The 27,695-nt window shown below is 40.8% G+C and overlaps 1 protein-coding gene and 1 long non-coding RNA gene across 2 annotated transcripts; one reads left to right on the forward strand and one right to left on the reverse strand.

The window, feature by feature from the left end:
• Positions 1-1,346: 1,346 nt before the first annotated feature.
• Positions 1,347-27,514, forward strand: LOC122562782 (serine/arginine-rich splicing factor 1B-like). Its single transcript, XM_043715960.1, has 5 exons — positions 1,347-1,464; positions 1,619-1,830; positions 14,391-14,554; positions 16,642-16,814; positions 27,232-27,514. The coding sequence occupies exons 2-5, from the start codon at positions 1,640-1,642 to the stop codon at positions 27,379-27,381; spliced, it is 678 nt and encodes a 225-aa protein (XP_043571895.1). The 5' UTR covers positions 1,347-1,464; positions 1,619-1,639; the 3' UTR covers positions 27,382-27,514.
• Positions 1,963-3,007, reverse strand: LOC122562783. The gene is made up of 3 exons (XR_006315416.1): positions 2,356-3,007; positions 2,206-2,324; positions 1,963-2,005 (listed from the first exon to the last, which is right to left on the reverse strand). It is a non-coding gene; the product is annotated as an uncharacterized LOC122562783 (long non-coding RNA).
• Positions 27,515-27,695: the final 181 nt, after the last annotated feature.

Genomic DNA, 27,695 nt, shown 5'->3' on the forward strand with positions numbered 1-27,695 from the left:
TTCCAGTTAGTGAGTGTGTTAGAGAGTGTGTCAGTGAGTATTATTGAGTGTTAGTATGTGTGTCATTGATTGTGTATTAGTGTGTGTTAAAGAGTGTGTTAGTGAGTGTGTGTAAGAGCTGAAATGTGTTGCTGTGTGTGTCATTGATTGTGTATTAGTGTGTGTTAAAGAGTGTGTTAGTGAGTGTGTGTAAGAGCTGAAAATGTGTTGCTGGAAAAGCACAGCAGGTCAGGCAGCATCCAAGGAACAGGAGAATCGACGTTTCGGGCATAAGCCCTTCTTCAGGAATTGTGTGTGTAAGAAACTGTCACTGAGTGTGTATTAATGAGTGTGTGTCAGTGTGTTAGGGAGTGTGTCAATGAGAGTGTATTAGTGTGTCAGTGAGTGTGTATTAATTAGTGAGTGTGTTAAAGAGTGTGTGTTATGGAGTGTGTTTGTGAGTGTTTGTTAGAGAGTTTGTTAGTTGATGTGTATTAGTGGGTGTGTGATAGAGTACGTGTCAGTGAGTGTGTTAGTGTGTCAGCGAGTGAGTGTCCATTAGTTCATGAGAATGTTAGAGTGTGTCAGTGAGTGAGTGTGTTTTAGTTATAGTACAACGGGTTTATTTGGAACACTATCTTTCAGAGCACTGCTCCTTCATCAGGTGGCTGCGCTCTGAAAGCTAGTGCTTCTAAATAAGCCTGTTGGACTATAATCTGGTGTGTGTTTTTAACTTTGTCCACCCCAGTGCAACACCGGCACCTCCAACTCATTAGTTAGTGATTGTGTGTTAAAGAGTGCGCCAGTGAGTGTGTCTTGCAGAGTATGTATGTTAGAGAGTTTGTTAGTTGATATTACTTAGTGAGTGTGTAATAGAGAATGTGTCAGTGAGTGTGTATTAGTGACCGTGTGTTAGAGTGTCATTCTGTCAAAGAGTGTGCCAGTGTTACAGAGTCTGTTAGTGTTTGTTCGAGTATATTAGTGAGTGAGTGTGTGATAGGGTAGTCAGCGAGAGTGTGTCAATGAATGTATGTTAGGAGAAGGAGCAGTGCTCCGGAAGCTTGTTGGACGATAACATGGTATTGCATGATTTTTAACTTTGGGGTAAAAACAATGACTGCAGATGCTGGAAACCAGATTCTGTATCAGTGGTGCTGGAAGAGCAAGTGGTGCTGGAAGAGCACAGCAATTCAGGCAGCATCCGACGAGCAGCAAAATCCACGTTTCGGGATTCCTGACGAAGGGCTTTTGCCCGATGATTTTTAACTTTGTCCACCGCCAGTAACACCGACGCCTCCACATTCAGAGCGTGTGTCAGTGGGTGCACTGCGGTCTCCCGCCGCTAGTGGCCGCGCTTGCGCCCTTCCCCCCCCCCCCTCCCTAGGCGGCGGGAAGTGGCTTTCGGCGGACGCTCGGACGGACGGAGGGACGGAGTGACTCACGCCCAGAGCTGAGGCTTCACTACAAACACTCTCCGAAATCCCTGTGAGTGTGGACGGTCGGTAGGCCGGGGCCGGGAGTAAGGGTAACTGGAGTGTTGGAGAAGTCCGAGTTACCGGGCCCAGTGAGGAGAAGTCCCGGTAACTAGGCCTCGGGCTGTGGTGATCAGTGATCCTCATTTGTCCTGTCTTGTTTGCAGGCTCGGTTTTCTGAAGGGACGATGTCGGCCAACTACCGGTGGGGAGGCCCCAGTAGCGGCGAGAGCCGTATCTACGTTGGGAACCTGCCGACCGACGTGCGGATCCGCGATATCGAAGATATCTTCTACAAGTACGGGAAAATTCGAGACATCGACCTGAAGAATAAACGCGGATCCCCGCCATTCGCCTTCGTGGAGTTCGAGGATCCGAGGTAACCACGCCAGGCCTGGTCCAGCCGCGAGGCAACTCGTTGGAGAGGAAATCTGTTCAATAATGACAATTTCTGATTCAAGGCTAATCCCCAAACCGAACCTGATTCCAAATTTCAATCCCAATTTTTTGCCAGAAACTTGTCTTAATCCCCAAATCTCAATCCCAAACTCCACCTAATCCCCAAATCTCAAACTCAACCTAATCCCTAAATCTCAATCCCAAACCCAACCTGATTTCCCCCAAATTTAATCACAAACTCAGCCTGTTCCCCAAATTACAATCCCAAACCCAACCTAATCCACAAATTTTTGCCAGAAACTTGTCTTAATCCCCAAATCTCAATCCCAAACTCCACCTAATCCCCAAACTCCACCTAATCCCCAAATCTCAAACTCAACCTAATCCCTAAATCTCAATCCCAAACCCAACCTGATCCCCGAAAATGTAATCACAAACCCAGCCTGTTCCCCAAATTTTAATCCCAAACTCAACCTAATCCACAAATTTCAATCCCAAACTTGACCTAGTTCCCAAATTTCAATCTCACACCAGCCCAATCGCAAATTTAATTCCCAAACCCAACCTAATTCCTGAATCTTGATCCGACACCTTGCCTAGTACCCAAATCTCGATCCCATGGCCACCCTAATACCCAAATCTCAATCCCACATTTTGCTTAATCCCAAATCCCCATCCTGCGCCCAGCCTAATCCTGATCCCATGCCTGGCCGAATCCCCAAATCTTGCTCCCACACTGTACTAACTTACAAATCCCAATCCTAAACCCACTTAAAACTGCCCTAAAACCTAAATCTCAATCGCAAATTTTGCTCATTCCCTGAACCTTGGGACCAGTCCCAAATTCTGTACCAAACCCAGCTCTATTCGAAAAGTTCATCCTGAACCCAGCTTGGTCTCAAAATCCCCTATAACCTTAGTCACTTTTCAAATCCTGGAATCCCACCTGGTTCAGTCACGTTTCCTTTTAAAGATTTATGACACAGTTATTTTTCTTTATAATTATACCTGTGATATCACTTTTCCAGCTGCTAGATTAAACACATTTCATTCATTTTTAGCATGTATTTTTAAGAAAAGCTTTAATATATGTATAAGTTCATTTAAAAGTTGTAAGATTTTTTTTCAAAATAAAGGATTGTGCAGATTGATTCCTTGGAAATCTGAAATAAGAATTTCCAAATGTTGCTGCAACAAACAAAATATATCCGATTTACTTTTGGCTTGAGTTTTAAAACTGGGAAGCACCTGGACTTTCTGGCTATAGGAGTAGCCAATGAATTTCTTTGAGGAGTACTAAATGAAGAATGGCATTTATATGGACAGGAAAATTATCACCTAACAATTTTTCTCATCCTTTTCATTCTGATTTTCTAACTGGTTTGCTGACTCATTCCTTAAGTCTAAAGTATATTTATGACATTTATTATATTGTCCACACAGAAATTCCACCTTTGCCATTATTCATATTACTGTCATGAAACTGCCATATAAGAGAGGGGTCAGTTGAATTGCTGCTGATAACTCATGACTTCAACATGGATCAGTGTTGAATCTGAGACCTTCTTCATGTATCTGCATCTATACTACATGAGGCAGTGGATTTGTATGTTGATCCATCAGGTGCTGTACGATTCAACTTTGTGCAAGATTCACATCTCTTGCCCTGGGTGCCAACACCTGAGGATACTGATTTTTAGAATGAAGTAAAATTACAGGGGGCGCAACTGTTCACATTTGAAGAAATGTTTATTTCTGCCAAAAGGATCCAGAACTGGGTGAACAGTGGTTAAGTCATGTAACAAAGCTGAAATAACAAATCTAAGCTTTTTGATTTCAGAAAAAATGTCATGTTTAGTGCGTGTAATAAATGTGTTGATATATATTTTTGTGATAGTGGGGTTACTTTTGAAGTTGGTAGTGCATTTCATTTAGAAAAGATTTTGATGTGTACAATTTTCGTACTCCCTCCTTCATTTATGTAAAAGGATCTATACAAAAATATATTTTTGTACATGTAAAAATATATGAACAAGATATGGTTGTTAACTACCAACTTGCTTTTATATACCAATTTTTTTCATTTCAAATGTTTCATTAATTTAAATAGGGATTTATGTAAGCAAACATACAGCTGTTTTGCAAACAGTATCCAAAAAAAACTAATGTGATGATGAGTTAATCTTTTCCAGGATATTCTTTGAGGAAGGAATGCTAGTGATGGCATTGAGGGAATTTCTCCTTTGAATATTGCCATCAGAACATTGTCCACCTAATCCATTGGAATAGACAGACGGTGTGTTAATGCGCCTGAGGATACAACACTTTCTTATACTGTACTAGGTTATCAAAGTAAATTGCTTAAAGTATTGAAGTGAGGCTCCAAGCCCCAGCCATTTGGTTCAAACAAGTTAGTGCCAGTTATTCTGAGCTATCATATAATGCCTAATGTAGTTCTGTGTCCTCTTGACCAGTTTTATTCTCAGTCTTTACTGATTTAGTTGACTTGAACCAGAGCAGCACAAACACATCTTACAGCACTAAGGAGACCATTCAGCTTATTGTGTCTGATATCTGTTTGAATGAGCTGCCCAGGTTAGTTCCACATCCCTGCAGCTTTAGATGTAATAGCATATACATGGAAACAGCATCACCTACAAATTCCTGTCAAGCTATTCACCATCCTGACTTGGAAATATGCACTAAAGTGGTTCAGGAAGGCAATTCTCCAACACCTTCTTGAGGGCAATTAGGATGGGCAATGAATGTTAACCCAACCAGTAATTCCCACAACCTGAGAATTAATCAAAAAGGAAAATTTCTGCAAATTAACTATCTTCAACCATTTTACCAAATGTTTTTTGAAACTGCCTATGAAATCTGATTCCATTACCTTTTTTGGTTCTACAATTTTGAATGAAATGGTTTATCGCCATTTTCATTCTAGTTCTTTTGCCAATTATTTGAAATCCATGACTCTGATTAAACAGAGTTTTTAGGCTTGACGAAAAATGATAAGTAGAGTCAGAGTCATAGTCTTACAGCATGGAAACAGACCCATGCCAACCAGTCATTCCAATCTGACCCAAGTCCCATTTGCCAACATTTGATCCATATCCTTCTAAAGCCTTCCTATTTGTATACCCATCCAGATGCTTTTTAAATGTTGTAATTGTACCTGCCTCCACCACTTCCTCTAGCCATTCATTCCATGCACGCCTCACCCTCTGTGTGCAAAAGCTATCCCTCAAGTCCTTTTTAAATCTTTCCCCTGTCACCTTAAACCTATTCCCTCTAGTTTTGGCCTCCACTACCTTTAGGAACAAAACCTTGGCTATTCACCCTATCCATGCCCCTCATGAATTTATAAATCTAAATCTCAATCTCCAATACTCCAGGGGGAAAAAGGCCCCAGTCTGTTCGACTTAGAGGATAGAATTGTCTTGTTTTTTAGTTGGTGACTGACAAACCTGAGATGAACAGTTGGACTGGGTCATCAAACTGACAGCAAGCAAATGTTAAACCGCACTGGTTAGTTCTGAATGAAAGTATCCATAGGATAGTTGTGAAGAAACTCTAAAGCTTAGACAGCATCTATTGGAAGGCATTTCCTGAAGACCATGGTATTTGAATGCAGTCATAAATACAGTCACCTTCATTAAGTGGCAGAGTTGCTGTTGAAATTCTGCACTTCCAGCTATTGTTCAGCAAGGATATGTGCTGTATTTGTGTAACATGAGTAGGAATATTTGAGTTTGGTTGTCAAGTAGCAACAGCAGTAGTCTGTTCATGTCAGTTATGTAATGACCAACTAGCAATTGTATTCTTTAGCTCATACAGCAATGGGATGCAACAGTTTGTGAATGTGTCATTAACATAAACTGTCCCAGAATACTTCACAGAAGTTTAATAAAACTACATTTGATACGAAGCCACATAAGGCAATATTAGGGAAGATGACCAGAATCTTAGTCAGGGATAGTTTTAAAGGATGGCCTTCGAGAAAGATACAAATGTTAAAGGTTAAAGAGAGTGCCAGAACTTAGGACCTTGGCACTTGAAGACAGCCATTTAAAGTTGTGAATTCCAGAGGCTAGAATTACAGGAGCACAGATGCTTTGGAGCCCTGTGGGCTCAAGGAGGTTACAGAGAAAGAGAAGTATGAAGCATGGAGGGATTTGAAAACAACAGTGAGAATTTTAAACTTGAGGCTTTTTTTTAATTGGGCACCAGTAGAGGTCAGTGAGCACATGGCTGATGGTGTAATGTCACTTGGCAGGTAAGAACGATGGATGGCAGAGTTTTAGATGATCAGACATTTATGGACTGTAGAATAAGCGAATTTGAATATGAAATGTTGGAATAGCAAACCTTGAGGTAACAAAGGCACAAATGAGCTGAGATGGGCAGAGCTGGGTAGTGTTACAGTGCACAAAACATGTGCTTGGTGATGAAATGAATAAGTGGTTAGAAGTTTATCTTGACATCAAATATGAAACAATAGCAAACTATCCGGTACAACCTCGGACATTTGCTAACAATAAAGTTGGAATTGGTGGTTTGGGAACAGATAGGGACCATGGATGACTGTTTAGCTTTCCTGACATTCAGTCAGAGAATATTTCTGCTGATTCAGTATTTACAACAGGCAAGTCTGATAAATTTAGAGACAGTGGAAGAGTTGATAGGTGTTTACGAGATTGTGTGTCATCAGTGTCCAATGAAAACTGACACTGTTTTCAGATGATGTCAAGGGATTGCAAAAAAGGTGAGAAATAGGGGGGCAAAAATAGATCTTTAGAGGATACCAGAGGTGATGGTATTGGAGCAAGAGGAGAAACCTTTGCATGTGTTTCACCAACTACAATTGATTGCTAAGAATAGCACCAGGAAACTACAGTCCTACCCAGATTTAGAGTGGGATTCAGGAGGTGCCAGTGTCAAAGACAACAGCCATGCTGAGAAGGATAAGAAGGTATAATTTATCTTTGTTCATGCCCCTCAAAACTTAATCAGTGACTTAAATGAGAGTCGTTTAAGTGCTGTGGTAGGAATGGAAATCTGATTGGAGGGATTCATGTACAGAGTTCTAATAAAGGTGGCCATAGATTTGAGGGGTGAACTGAGTAAACCCACTACTTCTGCTTAATTGGATTTTAAACCATGTGGACCTGCAGTACTGAAAGGAGCTGATGAAGATATAAAAGCCATCTTTTCCTCAGGTGCATGTGAACAATAATCTTTCCACTCTGCTTCAGATAGTCCTTTAAACCAATATCCTATGGATAAGTTGGTCTTAGCTGAACAGAAAATGGGAGAATCTGAGTGTACTTGGCCCAAATTCAGGGGTTAAATGAATGAGTAGTGACCTCGTTAAAATGCAAAGATTCTGAATTGGCTTACCAGGATAAACACTGAGGGGGGGTTGGAGAATCTAGGATATGAAAGTACAGTTTCAGGATAAAGGAATGTTTGTTTAGGACTGAGATGAGCAAACATCAAGAGATTCATGACTCTTTATGATTCTCTACCGCAGAAGGTTGTGGATGCTCTGTTTTTGAAAATATTTAAGGCTGTGATGGACAGACTTTTGTTTTGGTACTTTGGCAAGTTGAGGGATATGGAGTGGAGTTGAGACAGAACATCAGTCATAATTGTATTGAAGAGTGGGGCAGGCTCTGTGGTCTATCTGGTCTATTCCTATTATCATTTTAACATCATTTGACTCTGTTCACCTCAACTCAGACTTGACAATTTCTGCACTTTCCTGGGCAGCCTCTCATTCATCATTAATAACTGAGCTCATCTGAAAATTTGCGGACCATATCATCCTGCACCAAATTTGAATGGATGAAATTTTTCACCCATTGTCTTTATGTTTGATGCATTGCCTCCCAGTTTGACAATGGCTCAATTTTAAAAATTCACATCACTGTTTACTCAACCACAGGCTCATCCCATCTTATCTCTTCAAGGTCTGTACATTCCTCCAACTCAAACCTGTTGCGTGTCTCCAATTTTAATATCTCTACCACTTGTGGTAGAGATTCAGTTGCCAAGATCTAAGCTTCTTGCACAACTTGGTGTCACATTGTGTTTGGTAGCCTACTGTGAGATGCTTTGGAATATTGTAATAAATGCACTCTGTGATTCTGTGTAGTTATTATTGGTAAATTGCATGGAACAAACTAACCTCCTGGCCATATGTTGTCTTAAGGGGTCTTAGTCATGCCAATCTAAACTGAAGTTGTTTGGACTTTGGTAAGTACAGTGTGTTCCTTTGAGAAAGTGATGTACACTTCAGAAACTGAAGTTTTAGTCACATGAATATGCATATTAATGAGTATGATATTGACCTGAACAGATAATATTCATAGTTGCACTTGCAGGGCTTATTGCTAAATATTATGGGTTTTTTTCTAATTCAACAATTATAATTACATTTTTGAGTATATGTAATTGAGAAATAACTTTAATGGGAACAGTGAGTACCTGCTTTCACAGAAGCCTGCATCATGTTTGTGGAGTATTGCCCTTCTGGTTGTGTAATAGCCAATAGTCTCTCGCTATTCTGATGCTTGTTGAGATTCATGTGGTTAATTACATTTCGTTAATTACTTGCTTTAAGAAAGGAGCTACATGCTAGATATATTGTCTGATGCTTATGAATGAAAGCCAAGAATATTCATTTGCAGTAATAACAGGTATTTTATTTTCAAAATATCTTTGCAGCCCAAAGATTGAATTGTAGTGTGACTTACATTGAAGAGCTCACATATAGTCTTAAGTGATCAAGTTTAAAAATATGCAAACATTTAACAATCAGGGAAGTGGTAGACTAAATTATAAAGTTAGGATAATAGCTAATTAAAATTAAAAACCAATGCAGAATGCCTACATTACAAGGCATAAAATAGATTTGTAGTTCATCATTTAAGTAACTGTGATAAATTTGGTACATTGCACAAAGGATTTTCTAAGTGTCGTAAAAATAATAACTTTATAGGGTTTTAAGCTTTGTCATACAGCAGCTCAGTGAGTATCCTTTTGTATCCTTCTGAATATTTTTTAACTATTCAGTCATTGATTAATTTTGAAGGTAAGATGCAGGAAGAAAGTCTTCTGTGCACATACATGTGTTTCTGAAAGTTAAAGGAATTTAAAGATTAAAACACTTAGTTGATCAACAAGACCTACATTTGCTTTAGAGTTCTTGAAGTTCACATAACATTCAAATGGTTGTGAGGACCCTCTGTAAGTTTAGGTTAGATTCCCTATAGTGTGGAAACAGGCCACTTGACCCAACAAGTCCACACTCTCTGAAGAGTAACCCAACTCCCGACATTTACCCCTGACTAATGCACCTAACACTATGGACAATTTAGTGTGGTCAATTCACCTGACCTGTACATCTTTGGATTGTGGGAGGAAACCCCCACAAACACTGGGAGAATGTGCAAACTTCACACAGACAGTCAGCCAAGGCGAGAATTGAACCCAACTCCCTGGTGCTATGAGGCAGCAGTGTTAACCACTGAGCCCCCGTACTGTCCATGTTGTCAAGTTGCAATGCTATACACCTACTTTAATTCAGAGTTCGCAATATATTTTCACTGGAATAACTAGAACCTGAATGGTATTTCCCACAAGACTAAAATAGTAGGTAAGTTGCACAAACTGGACCAATCTTGACTTCAGTTCTTGGAGCTATATAGAGTTACTGATTTAATTCCCAATTCGTATGCTCTCTTTGTATCAAATTGACCTTGAGATAATTTTTCATGCAGACTTTATCAAGCAGTGCAATTATTGAAAATTTGCACAAAGTCATCTGGCACAGATTTTACATTGTGTTTCAACTTGGAGCGTGGATCAGTCCAGGTTCTTTTGTGTTATTCATCCACAGGATTTGGGCGCCACTGGCTCTGCCAGGTTTTATTGCCTTGTGATTATTGGTGATGAGGCACTTTTTATACTCCTGCAGTTCATGGAGGGCAGTTTCACCCATAGTATGGTTAGGAAGGAAGTTTCAGCAACATTGAGGGAATGGCAATATAATTTAAATGATATGAAACTTGATGAGAAGCTTGCAGGTTGTGGTGCTATTGTGCATCTATTGCTCTTGTCGTTCTAGGTGATACAGGTCACGGATTTGGAAAGTGCTGTCAAAAGAGTCTTGATGAGTTGTTGCATTGTATCTTGCAGATGATATGCAACTATTGCCACTTTGTGTCACTTCCTGAAAAGTAAATGTTTAGGGTGGTGGCTAGGATGCGAAATGAGGTCCTAAATTGTGGAGAATTATTGTTGTTAGAGCTATACTCATCTAGGTAAGTGGAGAGCACTCCACCACACCTCTGTCTTGAGCCTTCTAGGTGATGGATATGCTTTGAGAAGTTATGAAATTAGTTACTAATGTGGGATTGCTAATCTTGACCTACTCTTGTTACCAGAGTATAACCATCCACATCCGTTTCAGGTCAGTGGGTAACACCATGTTATTGTAGCTGATGGAATTGAATAATTGTAATGATGTTGGATGTCAAGAGGTGATAATTGGATTCTCTTGTTGTGGATGGTCACTGCCTGACCAGCATGTCATGTGATCATTACTTGCCACTTATCAGCCCAAATTTAGATGTTGCCTAGATCTTGCGTGTAGTCCTGGATTGTTTTTTTGACTGAGGAACCATGAGTTGGGCTGAACATTACGCAGTTATCAGTAAGCATTTTCACTTCTGACTTTATTATGGAAAAAAGATAGAAACAGTTAAGAGGGTTGGTCACTACCCAGAGGAGCTCCTGCAGTGGTGTCCTGGAATTGTGATGATTGATGTCCAACTCATGCAACCATCTTCCTTTGTGCTATGTTCAACTCCATTTTCCCCCAATTCCTGGTGACCCCAGTTTTGCTAGGGCTCCTCAATCACATCTTTGTTCAAAGTGGCCTTGATGTAAAGGGCAGTCTCACCTCACTTCTGGAGTTCACCTCTTTTGTCCATGTTTGACTTAAGGCTGTATTGAGGTTAGGAGCTCAGTGGCTCTGGCTCAGTTTGGGTTCTGCCACATTGATTAGGTTATTGTTAAGCAAACACTGCATTATGAAATTGTTGAAATCCATTCCATCATTGTTTATAATCAAGCACAGACTAACTGAGTAGTGAATGGATTTGTCCTGCTTTTTGTCCACCAACATATGAGGGCAGTTTTCTATATTGTCAGGTAGATGTCGGTGTTGTAGCTATACTGGAACAGCTTCATGAGGGAGCGAACTTAATTCTGGAACATAAATCTTCATATCTTTTGCAATATCCCAAGCCTTCACTTGTTTCTTGATATCGCATCAGTGAATTGAATCGACTGATGACTGGCATCTCTCATGCTGGGACCTCAGGGAAGTCAAGATATATCATCCACTTTACCTTTCAAACTGAAGATAGTTGGACTTTTTTTTTCCCCAACCTTGCTCTTCACACTGATGTGCACGGCTCCTCCATTTTTTGAGGTTGGGGATACTTGTGGAGCTTTCTCATCAAGTTGTCTAATTGAACACCACTATTCATTACTAAATGTGGCAGGACATCAGAGCTGAGCTGTGATCTGTTGGCTGTAAGATCTGTTAGCTCTGTCTGTTCAGTGCTGCTTCCACTGTTGGCATGCAAAGTAGTCCTTTGCTGTAGTTATACCAGGTTAACATCTGCCCTGTGCAGCTCCTGGCATACACTCTTCATTGTACCAGGGTTCATCCCTTAGCTTTACTGTAATGGAAGTGTTGGATATATGCCAAGTCATGAACTTGAATTGTAATGGTGATTGATTAGAATTCTGATTGGGATGCTGATACCCCACTGAGCCTCATGGATGGCCAGTTATGATGTGCTACATTTGGTCAAAACCTATCCTATTTGGAAATATTTGGTAGTGCCACACAACACGATGAAGGCTGTCCTCCATGTGAACACAGGACTTCATCTCCATGAGGACTGTTGGTGGTCACTCCTACTTATGATGTCAGGGACAGATGCATCCAGGGCAGGTGGATTAGTGAGATTGCTCAAGTAAGTTATTTTCTATTTTGTTGGTTTGGTGATGATCTTGCACAGATCCAGTCGAACAGCTGTTTCCTTTAGAATTCAGCCAGGTCAGCCAGTAGTAATGCTACTGAGCCAGTATTGATTTTGGATATTAAAATCTTGTCCCAGAGAACATTTTGTGTCATTGCCATCCTCAGTATAACTTGTATAGTGCCCAGCATGGAGGAGAAGTGATTAACCAGCAGATTTTCCTTGCCCATATTTGATTCAATGTCATGAGATCTCCTGGGTCCGGAATAAATGTTGAGAATTTCCAGGGCACTTCCAACCAACTGCATGCCTTTGTGTTAACACATTTAATAGGTTTGCCATACTGTGTGATGGTGGTGTATGGGACATTGTCAGGTATGATTGCAAATATATAACTATGTCAAACTGTCATAGAGTCATACAACAAGGAAACAGACTCTTTGTTGTTTCATTAGCTTGTGAGACATCTCCCAATTTTGGCACAAATCCCCCAGCTATTCTCATAAGGAGGATTTCCCAGGGTTTTCATAATAATAAACAACATTAGTGAACCAAATGGTTTTTACAAAAATCTGGTTTTGATCGCTTTTAATCAACGTCTTAGAACATATTATGGCACCTCTATGGCAGGTGTCTCTTGAATACAAAACATTTTGGCAAGAAGGGATACTACCACTGTACCTCTTAAAGATCTCTTATGTTTGCTACTCTGAGCAGCATTACAATTAGACTCATAAAAATTGTCCCATTTCAGATTGGTTTCTCGCCATTTCTGCTGGAAATGTACTTCTGGTTGTTGAGTGATGCAGCTTTGGGTTCATGTGTGAAATCTTTGTGTGGACTATGTCTGCGGATAACTTACTTATAATATCTGCTTGGGTGAGAACTGAAGAGTGTTGAATCATTTGTGCAAAGATAATTAACTTGCTCAGGAAAATAGAAAATACGACATTGAGTAAAATTGGTAGAAATGGAGCGAAGTGGAGACTGAATTAAAGTACAAATCCTTTATGTTTCCCTAGTCAGACTGGCACTCCAAGTACTAGGACATTATTGTTGTAATTTAATTTGACCTCCATTATCCCTTTGGTAGGCTGTGAAACATAAAACAATTTCCTGCTGCATTAATATTGAATATTTTTAAGACTGAACCCATAAGTCAAGAAACTGAAAATGTCAATAGAATGTGGTTATGCACTATTTAAAACTTATGGATCTTGGAGCTGTTGCTTAGATATTATTGAGATGTGGAGTAACATAGACACAATTTGTAGTATTATAATTAAAACTGTAATTACGGACAAATGTAGTGACACATAATGGATCTAACCTCACCTGAAAAGAAAAAGACATCAGATCTCACATAGGCTCTCTACAGGAAACATTATCCATACTTTATTTATATAAGTGCTGAGAAAATGCTCATCTGGCACTTGTTTTTATTTCAGATTTATAGCATTGAGTGCATAATTCTAAAAAGTGGCCAAATTAATACGACAAATTAATGCAAGTGCAATGCATTCAATCATGCATATGATTAGTGAGGTTTTGCTGTAGAGACAGTGTAGATTACAGTCATGATTTTGAATTACTTTTCTCTGCTAAGTGGCTGTACCTTACTTTCAGCTGCTTTCAGGCCTATGTGCACGGATACTTTGCATCAAGGTAATGTAAAAGAATTACCTTAGATACGATCTCGAATAATGATAGAGTGAGAATGTTTTAATTTCAAGCCACAGTATTATGCCAGATTTATTTTCTGCATTCATTAAAATAGACAGCAAAATAAAATCACAGTAGTACTAGTGTGCTTTAATGATGAGCAAGTTTTTCAATTGACTTTGCAGCATTCTACCAGCCCCAGTGACATACCTATAATTAGTAATACTTTATCATTGTGTTTATACATTTTAAAATAATTTTTCTATATATGATAAATGTTTTGTCATAGGTTTAATTGGATATAGTATTAAAAATTAGCACTATTACCATTAGACTTTGCTGAAATCTGTGAATTGTGCTTTTAGAGCCTCTGTACTGTAGTCACTTGGAAGCTTTGAAAACAGAAGACAAATTGTGCAATTCCAATACTTTAGGAAACTCAGCTGTGTGCTGGCTGCATACTAAATGGTCAGCCTAGTTCAGTGAAGTTCAGAAGGACCCTCTCCACTCTTGAATATAACCTGTTTTAATTGAAAAAATTGTATTTTTTTTCCTAGGTTCAGCTCCAGACTTCTTTTTGTGCTCATTTACCTGTGTACCTTTGCAGCTTGTGGTGACACTGTTCAGCCAACGGGACCATCTGTTTACTTCTCAGCTGGGAATCCTATGGAGCATCTGAAATAAATAGATCAATTATAGACATCCTATTGGTGGCAACATTGACTGGATCTTTCCTTGAGTTACACATAGGAGGAAATTTCCAAATAGATGGAAAATTGTGGCTTAACTTCTTCCTCCCCCCTTGCATTGGCAGAGATGCACAAGACGCAGTCTATGGAAGAAATGGTTATGATTATGGAGTCTATCGTTTACGGGTGGAATTCCAGAGAGGGAGAGGAATTGGCGGAGTCGGCGGTGGATCTAGAGGAAGACCAGGACCAGCTGCCCGCAGATCAGATTTCAGGGTCATTGTCTCTGGTGCGTTTTTGTTTCCGTTTCATGTTTGACAGCCAATGTTTTTGCTATAAACCTGAATACAATTGGAAGTTCGTTCAGTGTAGAATGTCCATGTAAAGCTGGGGTGTCCATATGATGGCCCACAACTTCTGGCGATTGAACCCACAAAGTCCAATCAACTTGGTTTCAGTTTGCTATTACATGTTCCATACTATTTAAATTTTATGATCTTGGAGATTTAGAAAAGGGCTGTTGGTGCATTTGACAATAAATGCTAAATGAAAATGTCAACATCAGTTAACCGGAATATTCATTTAACCTTTATATTGGACAACGAGGAACCGTATATGCACCATGACCTAAGTTTGGACCAAAAGCTTTGGACACTCCTGGTATCAAGCAACTTCATATGTTTAAGGATGAAGATCATTATCGTATGCAGCTTCATACATGGGTTTATGTACTGATACTTATTCTGCTACAGATCTAAAGTGCACAGTATAACATGTGCGTTATGTCACTTTCCCTGGACATCATCAGAACAGAACTTTTAAAAATCGTACAGGTCATTACATATTTTTGTTTAAATCTTGCATCTTAAATGTGATCAAAAATATATAATTTAAAAATTAATAATCAGTACCAGAAAAGCTTTTTTACTGTTTCCATTTTCCATTTATTCCTGCCAATTTTAACCTTTCTACGACTACTCCACCCCCAGCCTCAAGGCATTGGCTACTTATAATGCTATCGTTCCACAGGTTTGCTGTAATGGCTGCACTTCACTTTTAGGCATTGTACAGCAAACTGTTTTTAGTCTGGATAGTAACAAATATAGGCAAGTGCAATTCACTTCTTATCCAATGTCCATACAAGACTACTTTACTGTGGGAATCACTGGATGTCTTTCAAGATTGGGAACTCAGACTAGATGGGAGAAAACTCAGTCAAAGGGGTACTGGAGTAATTTGTAACAGCATTTCAATTTTTTATTTAATATCATCATTCTTCAGGAACTGCTACTGATTGCTTAGAGTAAAACCAGAAAACACTAGAAAGATACATTAGATCAGTCAACATCTTAAAGAGAAAAAGACAAGTTAATGTCTGAACTGAAACTGTTCTACAAATTCTTTTTCTACTTTATATGCTGACTGACCTGTGATTTGCTGTTATACTCCCAATTTCCAACATTTCTTCTAACTTTGCGAATTGACTCCCCTGGACCAATGCTTCAGACCTTATGGAGAGAACATGCATCTGAGGTCCATGTGTTCCTTTCACACTGATCGAAGAGAATGCTGGGACGGGACAATATCCTTCTGGATTCAGTCTTCAAAGATGCTGCATTATTTTACCAGTCATAGATCACTAATTGTCCTGATGTGATGTTATTCTGCAGCCTGCATCCAGTCCTTTCTGACTTAAACCCTGTGGGTATTTGGGTGTCTCTCACTTGCAGAATTAGTTGTTTCTTTTGCATCCTGTTGTTACATGATTGTATATTTTGCTTTACTACATTTTAACACCTCAGTCCTGTTAAAGAAATTCTCAAAAAAAGAACAGAGTTCAAAACCGAATTGTGGAAGTGAAACACATGATCTTTGTGGCATACTCTGAGGACAGCTGATTTGTTATCACTCAGATGTGTTAATGAATTATATTTTCACTAACCAAGAATTCTTAATACAAAATTCAGCAGCCCACATAGCAAATTACTCCAGGATGTATCATGGAGCAAGCTGTGCTAAAATAACTTGCCATATATATTTCAAATATATTTCCTGTGGGTGAAGATGAAGATTCCTATAAAGCACTTACCCAAACTAGCACTTAGCATGGCAAATCTATTGTTTGGGGAGCAATCATCCACATGCTTCAGGAGAAAGTTTTTGTCAACAGCAAAACAAGAGCACATAAAGGCTGGAGTAACTTAAGAGATAGTTTGACACACTGAGAATTACTAATCTGTGATTCTGTTGGGAGGCGAAATTGGTCTTTGAAGTAAAATATTATTTTCTCACTTTTGAAATCTTCTGAATCAAACTCTTTTGCTAGTTTGTATGCTCACCACATCTGATCTCATTCCAAACTCTTTTCTTGTATAGGACTTCCTCCCTCTGGCAGTTGGCAGGATTTGAAGGATCACATGCGAGAGGCTGGTGATGTTTGCTATGCAGATGTTCTGGGTGAAGGTGCTGGAGTGGTGGAATTCCTCCGTAAGGAGGACATGGATTATGCAGTGCGGAAGCTTGATGATACAAAGTTTCGCTCTCATGAGGTTAGTTTGTTTTAGCTGCACATACTTGTTAGGAAATTCCAGATAGATAGTCTGAGTGGCCAGTGTTTTAACGTTAAATCGATTGATCAGAATGATTTGTGTTCATTCTTGATTTCTGAATTAGCTGATGTCACCTAAATTATCAGTAGACTGACTATATTAGGCTTCCATCCCCTTGAATAAGCAGTGGAGGAATAGCTCAACCAGGTGTGCGTTTGGTTGCTAATTCAGTTACCAAACCGTGGATGTTGAAAAAGTGCGGAATGGTTTGACTAACTTTTCCAATTATCACGTCTTTATTAATACAAACTGTCTTGGCCCACTTGTTCATGGGAATTGTTCAACTTGGGTGAGGCACTCATGCCCAACCCAACCTATTACAGGGGTTATCAGCGCTGCATGGTTATCCGTAACAAAATAAATTTCGATTAACATTTTAAAACATATTGTACATTTGAGATTAGACATAAAAGTTAGCTGTACAAAAATCTAAGCCATAAAGGTGTTCTCCCTATCATACAAGTGAATGATGTGATCTCGGTGCCGATATGACCCCAGGCATGTAAACCAAACTTCCCAAGACTGACGAATCTTATCGAACAAAACAGTGTCAACCAGCTAATGTTCGCAAAACATGCACCACAGTGTCTTCATGTTAAATGTGATCACGCAATTGGATATTTGTTGAGTAATCATGAATCTGCAAAGAATTAATCTGGCATCCAATTTATGACAGTCAATTGGACTTGCAGTGTGACACATTTGCATATGCAAGAAGCTATATATAATTCAAAGGATTCTGTTCTTTGCAAAAGCAAAGTACATATACATGCATCATCATCATCTATTCCAAATCTCAGTTTATTCACTGGCTTATTTCTTGGGATTACTCCGACTGAGCCTGCAGCAAGTGGTGAGGGAGCTAACAAGAGAAAAAAACATACTCAACCTCATCCTGCCCAATCTGCCAGCTGCAGATGCATCTGTATATGACAGTATTGGTAAGAGTAGCCACCACACAGACCTTGTGCCTAAATGTTGATAATACTTTGCATCATGTCATGTGGCACAATCAAAGGCTCCAAACAGATCTAGCAACTCAAGACTGGACATACATGGCCTGCAAGCAGCAGAATCACACTCCAACACAACCTACATCATTATGGGCCGTAATATCCACCATTCTACCATTACAATCAAGCCAGGGAGCAGCCTTGGTTCAATGAAGAGTGCAGGAGGCCATACCAGATGTAACGCCAGGCATCCTTAAACACGAGGTGTCAACCTAGTGAAGCTATAAAGTAGGTGCCAGGGTTGGAGGGTTTGAGCTACAGGGAGAGGCTGAATACACTGGGGCTCTTTTCCTGGAGTGTCACATACCGAGGGGTGACCTTATAGAGGTTTATAAAATCACACGGGGCATGGATAGGGTAAATAGACATGGTCTTTTCCCTGGGGTGGGGGAGCCAAGAACCAAAGGGCATCGGCTTCTGGTGAGAGAGGAAAGATTTAAAATGGACAGAAGGGGCAACTTTTTCTTGCAGAGGGTGGTGCATGTATGGAATGAGCTGCAGAGGAGGTGGTGGAGGCTCGTACAATTACAACATTTAAAAGGCATCTGGATGGATATATGAATAGGAAGGGTTTAAAGGGATCTGGGCCAAGTGCTGGAAAATAGGACTAGATTAATTTAGGATATCTGGTCAGCTTGGATGAGTTGGCCCAAAGGGTCTGTTTCCGTGCAGTATATCTCTATGATTATGACTGTTTTTGTGCCAAACAGCATTAGCAGCAAGTGATAGAGTTAAGCAATTCCACAACCAACAGATCAGATCTAGGCTGTACAGTCTTGTCACATCAAATCATGAGTGGTGGTGGACAGTTAAACAACTTGTTGAAGGAAGAGGCTCCAAATATATCTGCATCTTTGATGGAACATATCAACACATAAGTGTAAAAGAAAAGGCTGAAACATTTGCAACAATGTTCAGCCAGAAATTCCGAGTGGATGATCCATCTCGACCTACTCCAACATCACAGGTACCAATCTTAAGAGAACTCGATTCACTCCACGTGATCCCAAGAAACGGTTGGAGGCATTGGATACTGTGAAAGCTTATGGACCCTGACAACATTCTGGCAACAGTACTGAAGACTTCTGTTCCAGAACCTGCCGTGCCACCTAGCCAAGATATTGCAGTGAGCTGCAACAATGATAGCTACCCAACAATGTAAAAAAAAATTGCCAAGGTTGTGTCATGTACACAAAAAGCAGAACAAATCCACCTTGTCAATTGCAGCTCCATCAGTCTTGTCTTAATGTCAGTAAAGTGATGGAAGGTGTCGTCGACAGTGCACCTGCTTAGCAATAACATGCTCACTGACACCCAGTTTAGGTTCCTCCTTGACCAATCAGCCCCTGGCCTTGGTTCAGACATGGACAACAGAGCTGAATTTCAGAGGTCAGGTGAGTGACTGCATTTGACTGACTGTGATATCAAGGAACTTTACTGATGAAGTCATATCTGGCAAGTAGGAAGATGGTTGTGGTTATCCATAATCTGAACTGTAAGACATTTCTGAAGGAGATCCTCAGGGTAGTATTCTCGGACCATTCACCTAGTGATTTCGCTTTTGACTTCACAATGTTCAACACCATTCATGACTCCTCATACTAAAACAATCCATGTTCAAATGAAGCAGTACCTGGACAGTATTCAGGCTTGGGTTGAAAAGTGACAAATAACATTTGGAACATCTATATGCCAGGCATGATCATCTCCAATAAGAGATAATCTAATCACTGTCCCATGGCATTCAGTGGTGTTTCCATCACTGAACACCCAACTGTTAACATAATGGGAATTACCATTGACCAGAAACTGAACTGGACGACCATATAAATACAGTGTTTCCAAGAACAGGTCAGGGGCTGGGAATGCTGCAGCAAATATCTCATTATTTGATTCCCCAAAGGTCACCAACTCCAAGGCACAAGTCAGGGGTGTGATGGAATACTCCACACTGGACAAGTGCTACTCAACACTCAAGAAGCTTAACACCACCCAGGACAAAGCAAACCTGCTTTATTGCTCCTCGGATGCTGCCTGGTCTGCTGTGTTTTTCCAGCACCACATTTTTCAACTCTGGTCTCCAGCATCTGCAGTCCTCACTTTCTCCTGCTTTATTGGCACCACATCCACAAATAATTCACCTCCCCCAAGGCTCAGTACCATTAGTGAGCACCATTTACAAGACGCACATTCAAGTGACTTCCAAACCTGTGACTACTATCATCTCAAAGTAAAGGGGTTACAGATACATGAGACCATGACCACCTGCAAGTTCCACTGAAATCTACGGACCTTCCTGATTTGGAATTGTCGGTTGCTGTAACAGCACTATACTAAAATGTAGCTCACCACTACCTCCTGCATTTTGAAATGAATAGCAAATATTGGTGTTACCAGCGAATACTCACAACCTTCAATTTTTTTTTTAAACAGGACCTTGGAAAAGAGTGAGTGGGTTTGGTTGGTGGCTAGAAAGAACAGAAAGGTGACACGTTTACATATGAGGAGCTTGTAGGACAGAAACATTGGGAATGGCATTGTATTAAGGGAGCAGGAGCTATGTTTCATAGTTAACTAAGTTTTGGTGAGTTGGGACATGAGCTTAATAGTTTGGGTAGATTACGACCATGGATGGATGTTGGAGTTTTTGGATAAACAGGCAACTGATTTTGAAAAGTGAGAGTTTTGTGAACATATCACCTGGTGTTTGCAATGAAGCTGGAAAGAAAGGCGTTAAGAGATCAGAAGATAGTGATTTAATGTTTGAAGAATTGGAAAGCTTTGGAGGAAAGAGCGCACGTTGAAGCCTGGTCTAACAAATGGTAACCAGGCATCAGTTATTTTCTAATTTGTGCTCCTGTACACTTGGAGGGAAAAGGGGGCCTTGAAGAAGAGTAGGAGTCCATATCAGTACACCTGGCTGAATATTATTGTATACTGTTAGGTTTCATTCTCCTCTGGAAAAATCACACCTTACTCCACAATGATTCTAGAAATCAAAGATGACCACTGATTTTTCTTCTCCACCACTAACATTTGTCCTAAAACTCGACCTGTCTAACACCACCTGAAAAGCATTTGCCACAGTACTGAGATCATTCCTTTCTGTCTGCTATTTCCACCCTTTTCCTTTGGTTCCTCCTCCCCAAGTGCCTCCACCAAGTTCCTCTTATCCATGAAAACTACTAACGATGCAACCTAGCCAAGTGTCACAACTAAGTCTTCGGATGAACAGATTCTGAGAGTCACTTTATGGTGTCCAAAGGAGTTGCTTGCCTTGCCTGTTAGCTTGCAAGACAGAAACATCCATCTAAAGACCAGAAGCATCACCAGGTACAGGGTAAAAATTACCATTGCTTCATGCCCAAATCAGAATAAGCATTGTAAGAAGCAAAAGTTGAATTGAATTGATTATTCTTCATTACCTTGTCACAATTGAAAATGTACGTAGTTATCCGAAGTGAAAACAGAATATGAGGGCCAAGGCTTATTACTAGAGTATTCTGAAACAAAGAAGCTAAAATAGTTTAAAATCTTTTTTGGTAAAACAAACAAAATTAGAGCTTAAATGGTTAGTTCTAGGGTCTTGGATAGTGTTGTAGAACAGGGGCACCTAGGAATGCAGGTACATAATTCTTTTGAAGTTTGCGTTACACGTAGACAGGGTGGTTAAAAAGGCGTTTAGTATGCTTGCCTTCGTTGTTCAGTCCTTTTGAATATAGGAGTTGGGAGGTCATGTTGAGGTTGTGCAGGCAGTTGGTGAGGCCTCTTTTGGAATACTGTGTCCAGTTCTGGTTGCCCAGTTATAGGAAGGAAATTATCAAGCTGGAGAGGGTTCAGAAGAGATTGAAGAGGCAATTTCTTTTACACAGGGTGCTTCGCATGTGAAATGAACTTCCTGAGCAAATGGTGAATATAGGTATAATTACAACATTGAAAAGACATTTGGATGGATATATGAATAGGAAAGGTTTGGAGGGATATGAGCCAGGAGCAGGCAGGTGGGACTGGTTGGTTTGGGTAATGTTTGGCATGGACTGGTTGGACCGAAGGGTCTGTTTCCTTGCTGTATGACTCTAGGTATTTGCATAAATTAAAGAAGGTTAAGGAAATTGACAGGTTTGGTGATGTCATTGTGTTGGAGAGCCAAAGTTGGTTGGTTCTGAGAGTGAGCGTTTTGCAGCGTTTTTAGATTAGGGGATGGTTATTATTAATTGACAGAGGGTAAGGAAGCAGTCAGAGGTTGAAACTTTGGATGTGTAGAAGCCATGGTTTGTTGATGGGAATGGAGGGGAAGTAAAGGTTGCATAGCCACAGAGGAGGATAAGAGAGATTAGAAGATAATGAGAAGCCCAAAAGAGATTCTGGGCTCAGATCAGTCATAGCAGCTAAAGTGCAGATGGATTGAAGCAACATGAAGTCTGAACAAATCACCCAGACTCCCCTGAATTATTATGTTCAGAGTTTGGGTTTCCCCATTACTCTTACCAGTGGTTCCTCTAACCAAAATCTATTCTTAGTGATTGCAGTTACAATCCATAGTAAGGTAAACCAATAGCATGAGATTTGAGGGATGTCTGGGTAGGGGCAAGTTGGAGAGGAAATAAAGACAAATTTCAATCTGTAGTTTGGTTCAGCTATTTTATTACAATATATAATTCAAAAAGTGCATGAAATATGTTCTGTTAGAAGTTGATACTAGTGTGGACCAGCTTGTGCAAATACAGTTCTCCAGATGTTACAACAGTAATTCAAATGTTTCTTGGAATCTGGGGAGATGTCTCAGTTTAGAATGTCAATATCTTTTCCATTACCAAAGTATCAGCATTTTCAGTCAGGGCATTCAGAAATAACCATCTTTCCATTTTCACTGCCCCCACTGCCTTTCTCTGAAATACTGTCTTCACTGGCCTTCCCAATTGAGCTGAAGTTGCTGCATAATGATTAGCAGAAACAAAGCACCAGCTGTTGGGGACACTGCAGTCTAATTGTAACTCTACTGCTGTTTCTCAGCAGGCTTCAAACCTTTTGATCTCTGTAGAATTACACAACAACTCAATTTTCATTCGACCTATTTGTGTTTGTTTCTGTACTTGACAGGAATGTAACTCAGATATTTAGTGCTTTTGTTAACTCCCAGATCAGATGCAGAGTAAGGATTCCCCTAATAACGTGCCTCAGTCCCATTGTAGCCTCACTAAGTGAGATTTTAGCTTAGAGCTGAACCAGCAGCTTCAACAACAACTTGTATTGATTTTACCTTGATATTGTAAAATACATTGAGGTAAGCCACATTTAAAGATATATGAGGAAATGGCCAAAGATTTGGCCAGTGGTAGGTCTTCAGGAACATCTTAAAAGATGAAAGAAAGCTAGAGGCAGGGAGAGGTTTGCTAAGAAATTCTAGGGCTCAAGGAGTCAGCAGTTAAAGGCGTGACTACCGATGGTGAAATCCACTAAAGAGACAGTGAGGTCTGCAGATGCTGGAGGTCAGAGTTGAGAGTGTGTTGCTGGAAAAGCACAACAGGTCAGGCAGCATCCGAGGAGCAGGAAAATCACGTTTCAGGTCAGAGGCCTTAATCAGGAATGAGGCTGGGAGCCTCGGGGGTGGAGAGATAAATGGAAGGGGGGTGGGGCTGGGGAGAAGGTAGCTGAGAGTGTAATAGGTGGATGGAGGTGGGGATAAAGGTGATAGAGTGGAGAGGAGGGTGGAGCGGATGGGTGGGAAGGAAGATTTACAGGTAGGACATGTCATGAGGGCAGTGCTGAGCTGGAAGGTTGGAACTGGAGTAAAGTGGGGGGAGGGGAAATGAGGAAACTGGTGTAGTCCATGTCCCGAGGAGGAAGATAAGACATTCTTCCTCCAGGCGTCGGGTGGTGAGGCAGTGGCGATGGAGGAGGCCCAGGACCTGCATGTCCTTGGCAGAGTGGGAGGGGCAGTCGAATTGTTAGGCTACGGGGTAGTGGGGCTGATTGGTGCAGGTGTCCAGGAGATGTGCTCTAAAGCGCTCTTTGAGAAGGCATCCAGTCTCCCCAGTGTAGAGGAGACCGCATCGGAAGCAATGGATACAATAAATGACGTGTGGAAGTGCAGGTGAAACCTTGATGGATATGGAAGGCTCCTTTGGGGCCTTGGACGGAGTGAGGGGGGAGGCCTTTGGGGCCTTGGACGAGGTGAGGGGGGAGGTGTGGCGCAGGTTTTGCAATTCCTGCGGTAGCAGGGGAAGGTGCCAGGAGGGGAGGGTAGCTTGTCAGGGGATGTGGACCTGACCAGGTAGTCGCGGAGGGAACGGTTTTTGCACAAGGTGGGTAGGGGTGGGGAGGGAAATAAATCCCTGGTGGTGGGGTCCGTTTGTAGGTGGCAGAAATGTCAGTGGATGATGCAATTTATGCAGAGGTATTTGGGGTGGAAGGTGAGGACAGGGGGGGTTCTTGTTGCGGTTGGAGGGGTGGGGTTTAAGGGCAGAGGTGCAAGACGTGGATGAGATGTGTTGGAGGGCATCTTCAACCATGTGGGAGGGCAAATTTCAGTGTTTAAAGAAGGGGGCCATCTGGGGGTGTTCTGTGGTGGAACTGGTCCTCCTGGGAGCAAATGCGGCAGAGGCAGAGGAATTGGGAACATGGAATAGCATTTTTGCAGCAAGTAGGGTGGGAGGAGGTGTAATCCAGATAGTTGTGGGAGTTAGGTTTGTAAAAAAAATGTCAGTGTTGAGTCGGTCCTTGTGGATGGAGATGGAGAGGTCCAGGAAGGGGAGGGAGGTGTCAGAGATGGTCCAGGAGAATTTAAGGTCAGGGTGGAATGTGTTGGTGAAGTTGATGAACTGTTCGACCTCCTCGTGGGAGCACGAGGTGGCGCCGATGCAGTCATCAATGTAGCGGAGGAAGAGGTGGGGAGTGGTGCCGGTGTAACTCCGGAAGATGGACTGGTCTACATGGCAGATGAAGAGGCAGGCCTAGCTGGGCCCCATGTGGGTGCCTGTGGCTACCCCTTTCATCTGGAGGAAGGGGGAGGATTGGAAGGAGAAATTGTTGAGGGTGAGGACCAGTTCAGCCAAACAAATAAGAGTGTCAGTGGAAGGGTACTGCTGGGGGTGTCAAGAGAGGAAGAAATGGAGGGCTTGAAGGACCTGGTCTTGGCAAATGGAGGTGAGGCAATTCATACCAGAATACTAAAGAGGCAAGAGTTGCAGTTAGCTTGGAAGATTGTGAGGCTGTATGAAATTACAGGATAAAATGGGCGCTAAGCCTTGAAGGGATTCATTTTTTTTAATTGGCATTGCATAACTTGGAGCCAGTTTGTAGGTCAGTGATGAAAGGAGTAACTGGTAAATGGGATTTGGTGTAAGTCAAGACATGGGCAAGTCAAGATGATTTCATGTTTACAGAGGGTGGAATGTGGGATGCTGGCTGAGTATGTTAGAATAATCGAGAATAAAGGTTAATAAACTGGGTTCCAGTGACACTGGATTCCATCATGCAAGATGGGGATGAGATTTTGTGTGGTGGTACAGTTAACTCATGTTGCTTAGCCACTATAGCAAATCTTTTCATCCAGCTGAATCAATCGTGTTGCACTTAGTGGCACTCAGATGAAACTTAAGCATTTTAATATCATGATGTTATCACACCAATTGGTTTTCTGAGTACCTACATTGTTTTCCCTTTACTAGCATTGAGTATAGGAGTTGGGAGCTCATGTTGTGGCTGTACAGGAGACTGGTTAGGCCACTTTTAGCATACTGTGTGAAATTTGGGCATCCCTGCTACAGGAAGGATGTTGTGAAACCTAAAAGTATTTAGAAAAGACTTACAAGGATGTTGACAGGGTTGGAGGGTTTGGACTACAGGGAGAGGTTGAATAAGATGGGGCTATTTTCTCTCGTGTGTCAGAGGCCAAGGGGTGATCTTTTAGAGGTTTGTAAAATCATGAAGGGCATGGAGAGGGAAGATGAATGGTGTAAGTGACGAGCAAAATTTAAAGGTGGGCCTCATGAACAAGAGGAGCTTGGTTTGGACATGACAGGTGTAGGAAAAATCCAGAAAGAGATGCAAGTTCAGGAAGTTAATAAAAACAGCTGACTGCATGGTCTTGGTGACAAAAATCCAAGAATTGGCATTGTTGGAAGTACGGATGAAGGAATTAGTGGAAAAGAGGTTTAAGATGATGGCTTGCAATAAGAGAAGAAGCCAAAGGTTATTCTGTGCATTTCTGTGCGATCTTGGTGTAGTAACCAGTTTTAACAGACAAGAGCATGATCTAATGGTACTTTGTGATCCACCCAGCTTCTGGTAATGAATGGTTAAAACAGTTGTCCATTATAACTGTTATGTCCAAGGGACAGATTTTAAGGCCCTCAATTTCACTTTTCTCAAAAGGAATAGTCTAATAATTTTAATGGGAAGATGGGGCATCACAAGTGAAAATAAATGAGCTAGGGACAGTTTTATTTTACAGACTGCACTTACTAAAACTTGTTAGAGATCCCTCAAGTTCATGTTATATAACTTCTTTAGTCAGAATGTATAAAGCTGTTTTCTAATACATCTAGATTAGATTTGCAATCAGGTCCCAGGAATACAATGTTCAAGTCACTGAGCCACCTAGGGTTCTTTCTAATGAAGAAAGAGGCTTGTTAATTCCTGGGTGGTATTTTCTGTGTTACTAGATAACCCAGTGTCAACTACTGAGTACTTCAGGTAACTGCATGTTTTCTACCTTTATGTTGATTTATAATTGTTCTGTCAGATCAAATCTGATTTCAACCACAACACTTGCTGTCATGGTCCAATACTAGCCTCTTGTCCATTCAATTAGAATTGCTTCACAATAGGTTGCCAAGCTCTAGAATTCCCTCTTTGTATCTCTCTGCCTTTCTTCTTTACTTCCCTCCTTATAAGAAACCTCCCACCTTTTGGCCAAGTGATTATCTCCTCCCATGGCTCAGTGACAGTTTTCTTCTCAGTAATGATCCAGTGAAGTGTTTTGGAGCATTTGAGTCAAGCGCTTCTGCTTCTGGCTTAGGGAGGAAAAGATCAGCTCTGGTTGCTAGTCCAGCTGAATGATGTAATTTGTGAACTTCAGCTAAAATGACTTAAAGCTGGGATGTGACACCTCATTGGTGAGTATTCACAGTGCTGTCATATGAATGTTTGTTTCTCAGTGTATCTTAATTTGTGGAACCATACTCTGCAGAAGTCAGTATCTTCAGGCTGAGAGAGTAGAGTAACAAAACTGTGTGCTCAAGCATTTGCTATCTATGAAAAACTAGCTGTTTTAATTTTGGACTCAAACTTTCTCCCACAGGTTTTGATAACAGCACTGATACCAATCATTTCTTTTTCAGGGAGAAACTGCTTATATTAGAGTTCGTGCAGACAAGCCCAGAAGTTCTAGTTACGGCAGGTCAAGATCAAGGTCCCTTTCTAGAGGTCGTTATTCTCCTTATCAAAGTAGGAGCTCCCCTCGGTATTCACCGAGACCCCAATATAGATGAGGACTTGATAGTCAAAAATTTACTTTTTAATCCACATTCCATCATTGGCCGTTAGTTTCTTTTCCTTCAATTCTATATTTCGTGATATGCTTTGAATTAAATAAACTTGATTTTTTTCTTTTTTAATTATTGACTTTGTTGTCTTGTTCCATGGACCTTTATTGGCTTCTTAAATAATTTAGCATACCTCTTTTATTAAATAAAAACGCAGCCAGGGAAATGCTGTGTGGTTATTTGTGAAGAAAGATATTTTGTACTTGTCACTGTTCCCTGCTTCATAAATGCACACCAACTGATAAATCTTTGGTGTTCTA

The sequence above is a fragment of the Chiloscyllium plagiosum genome, chromosome 25 (assembly GCF_004010195.1).
Source record: "Chiloscyllium plagiosum isolate BGI_BamShark_2017 chromosome 25, ASM401019v2, whole genome shotgun sequence".
NCBI classification, from domain to species: domain Eukaryota; kingdom Metazoa; phylum Chordata; class Chondrichthyes; order Orectolobiformes; family Hemiscylliidae; genus Chiloscyllium; species Chiloscyllium plagiosum.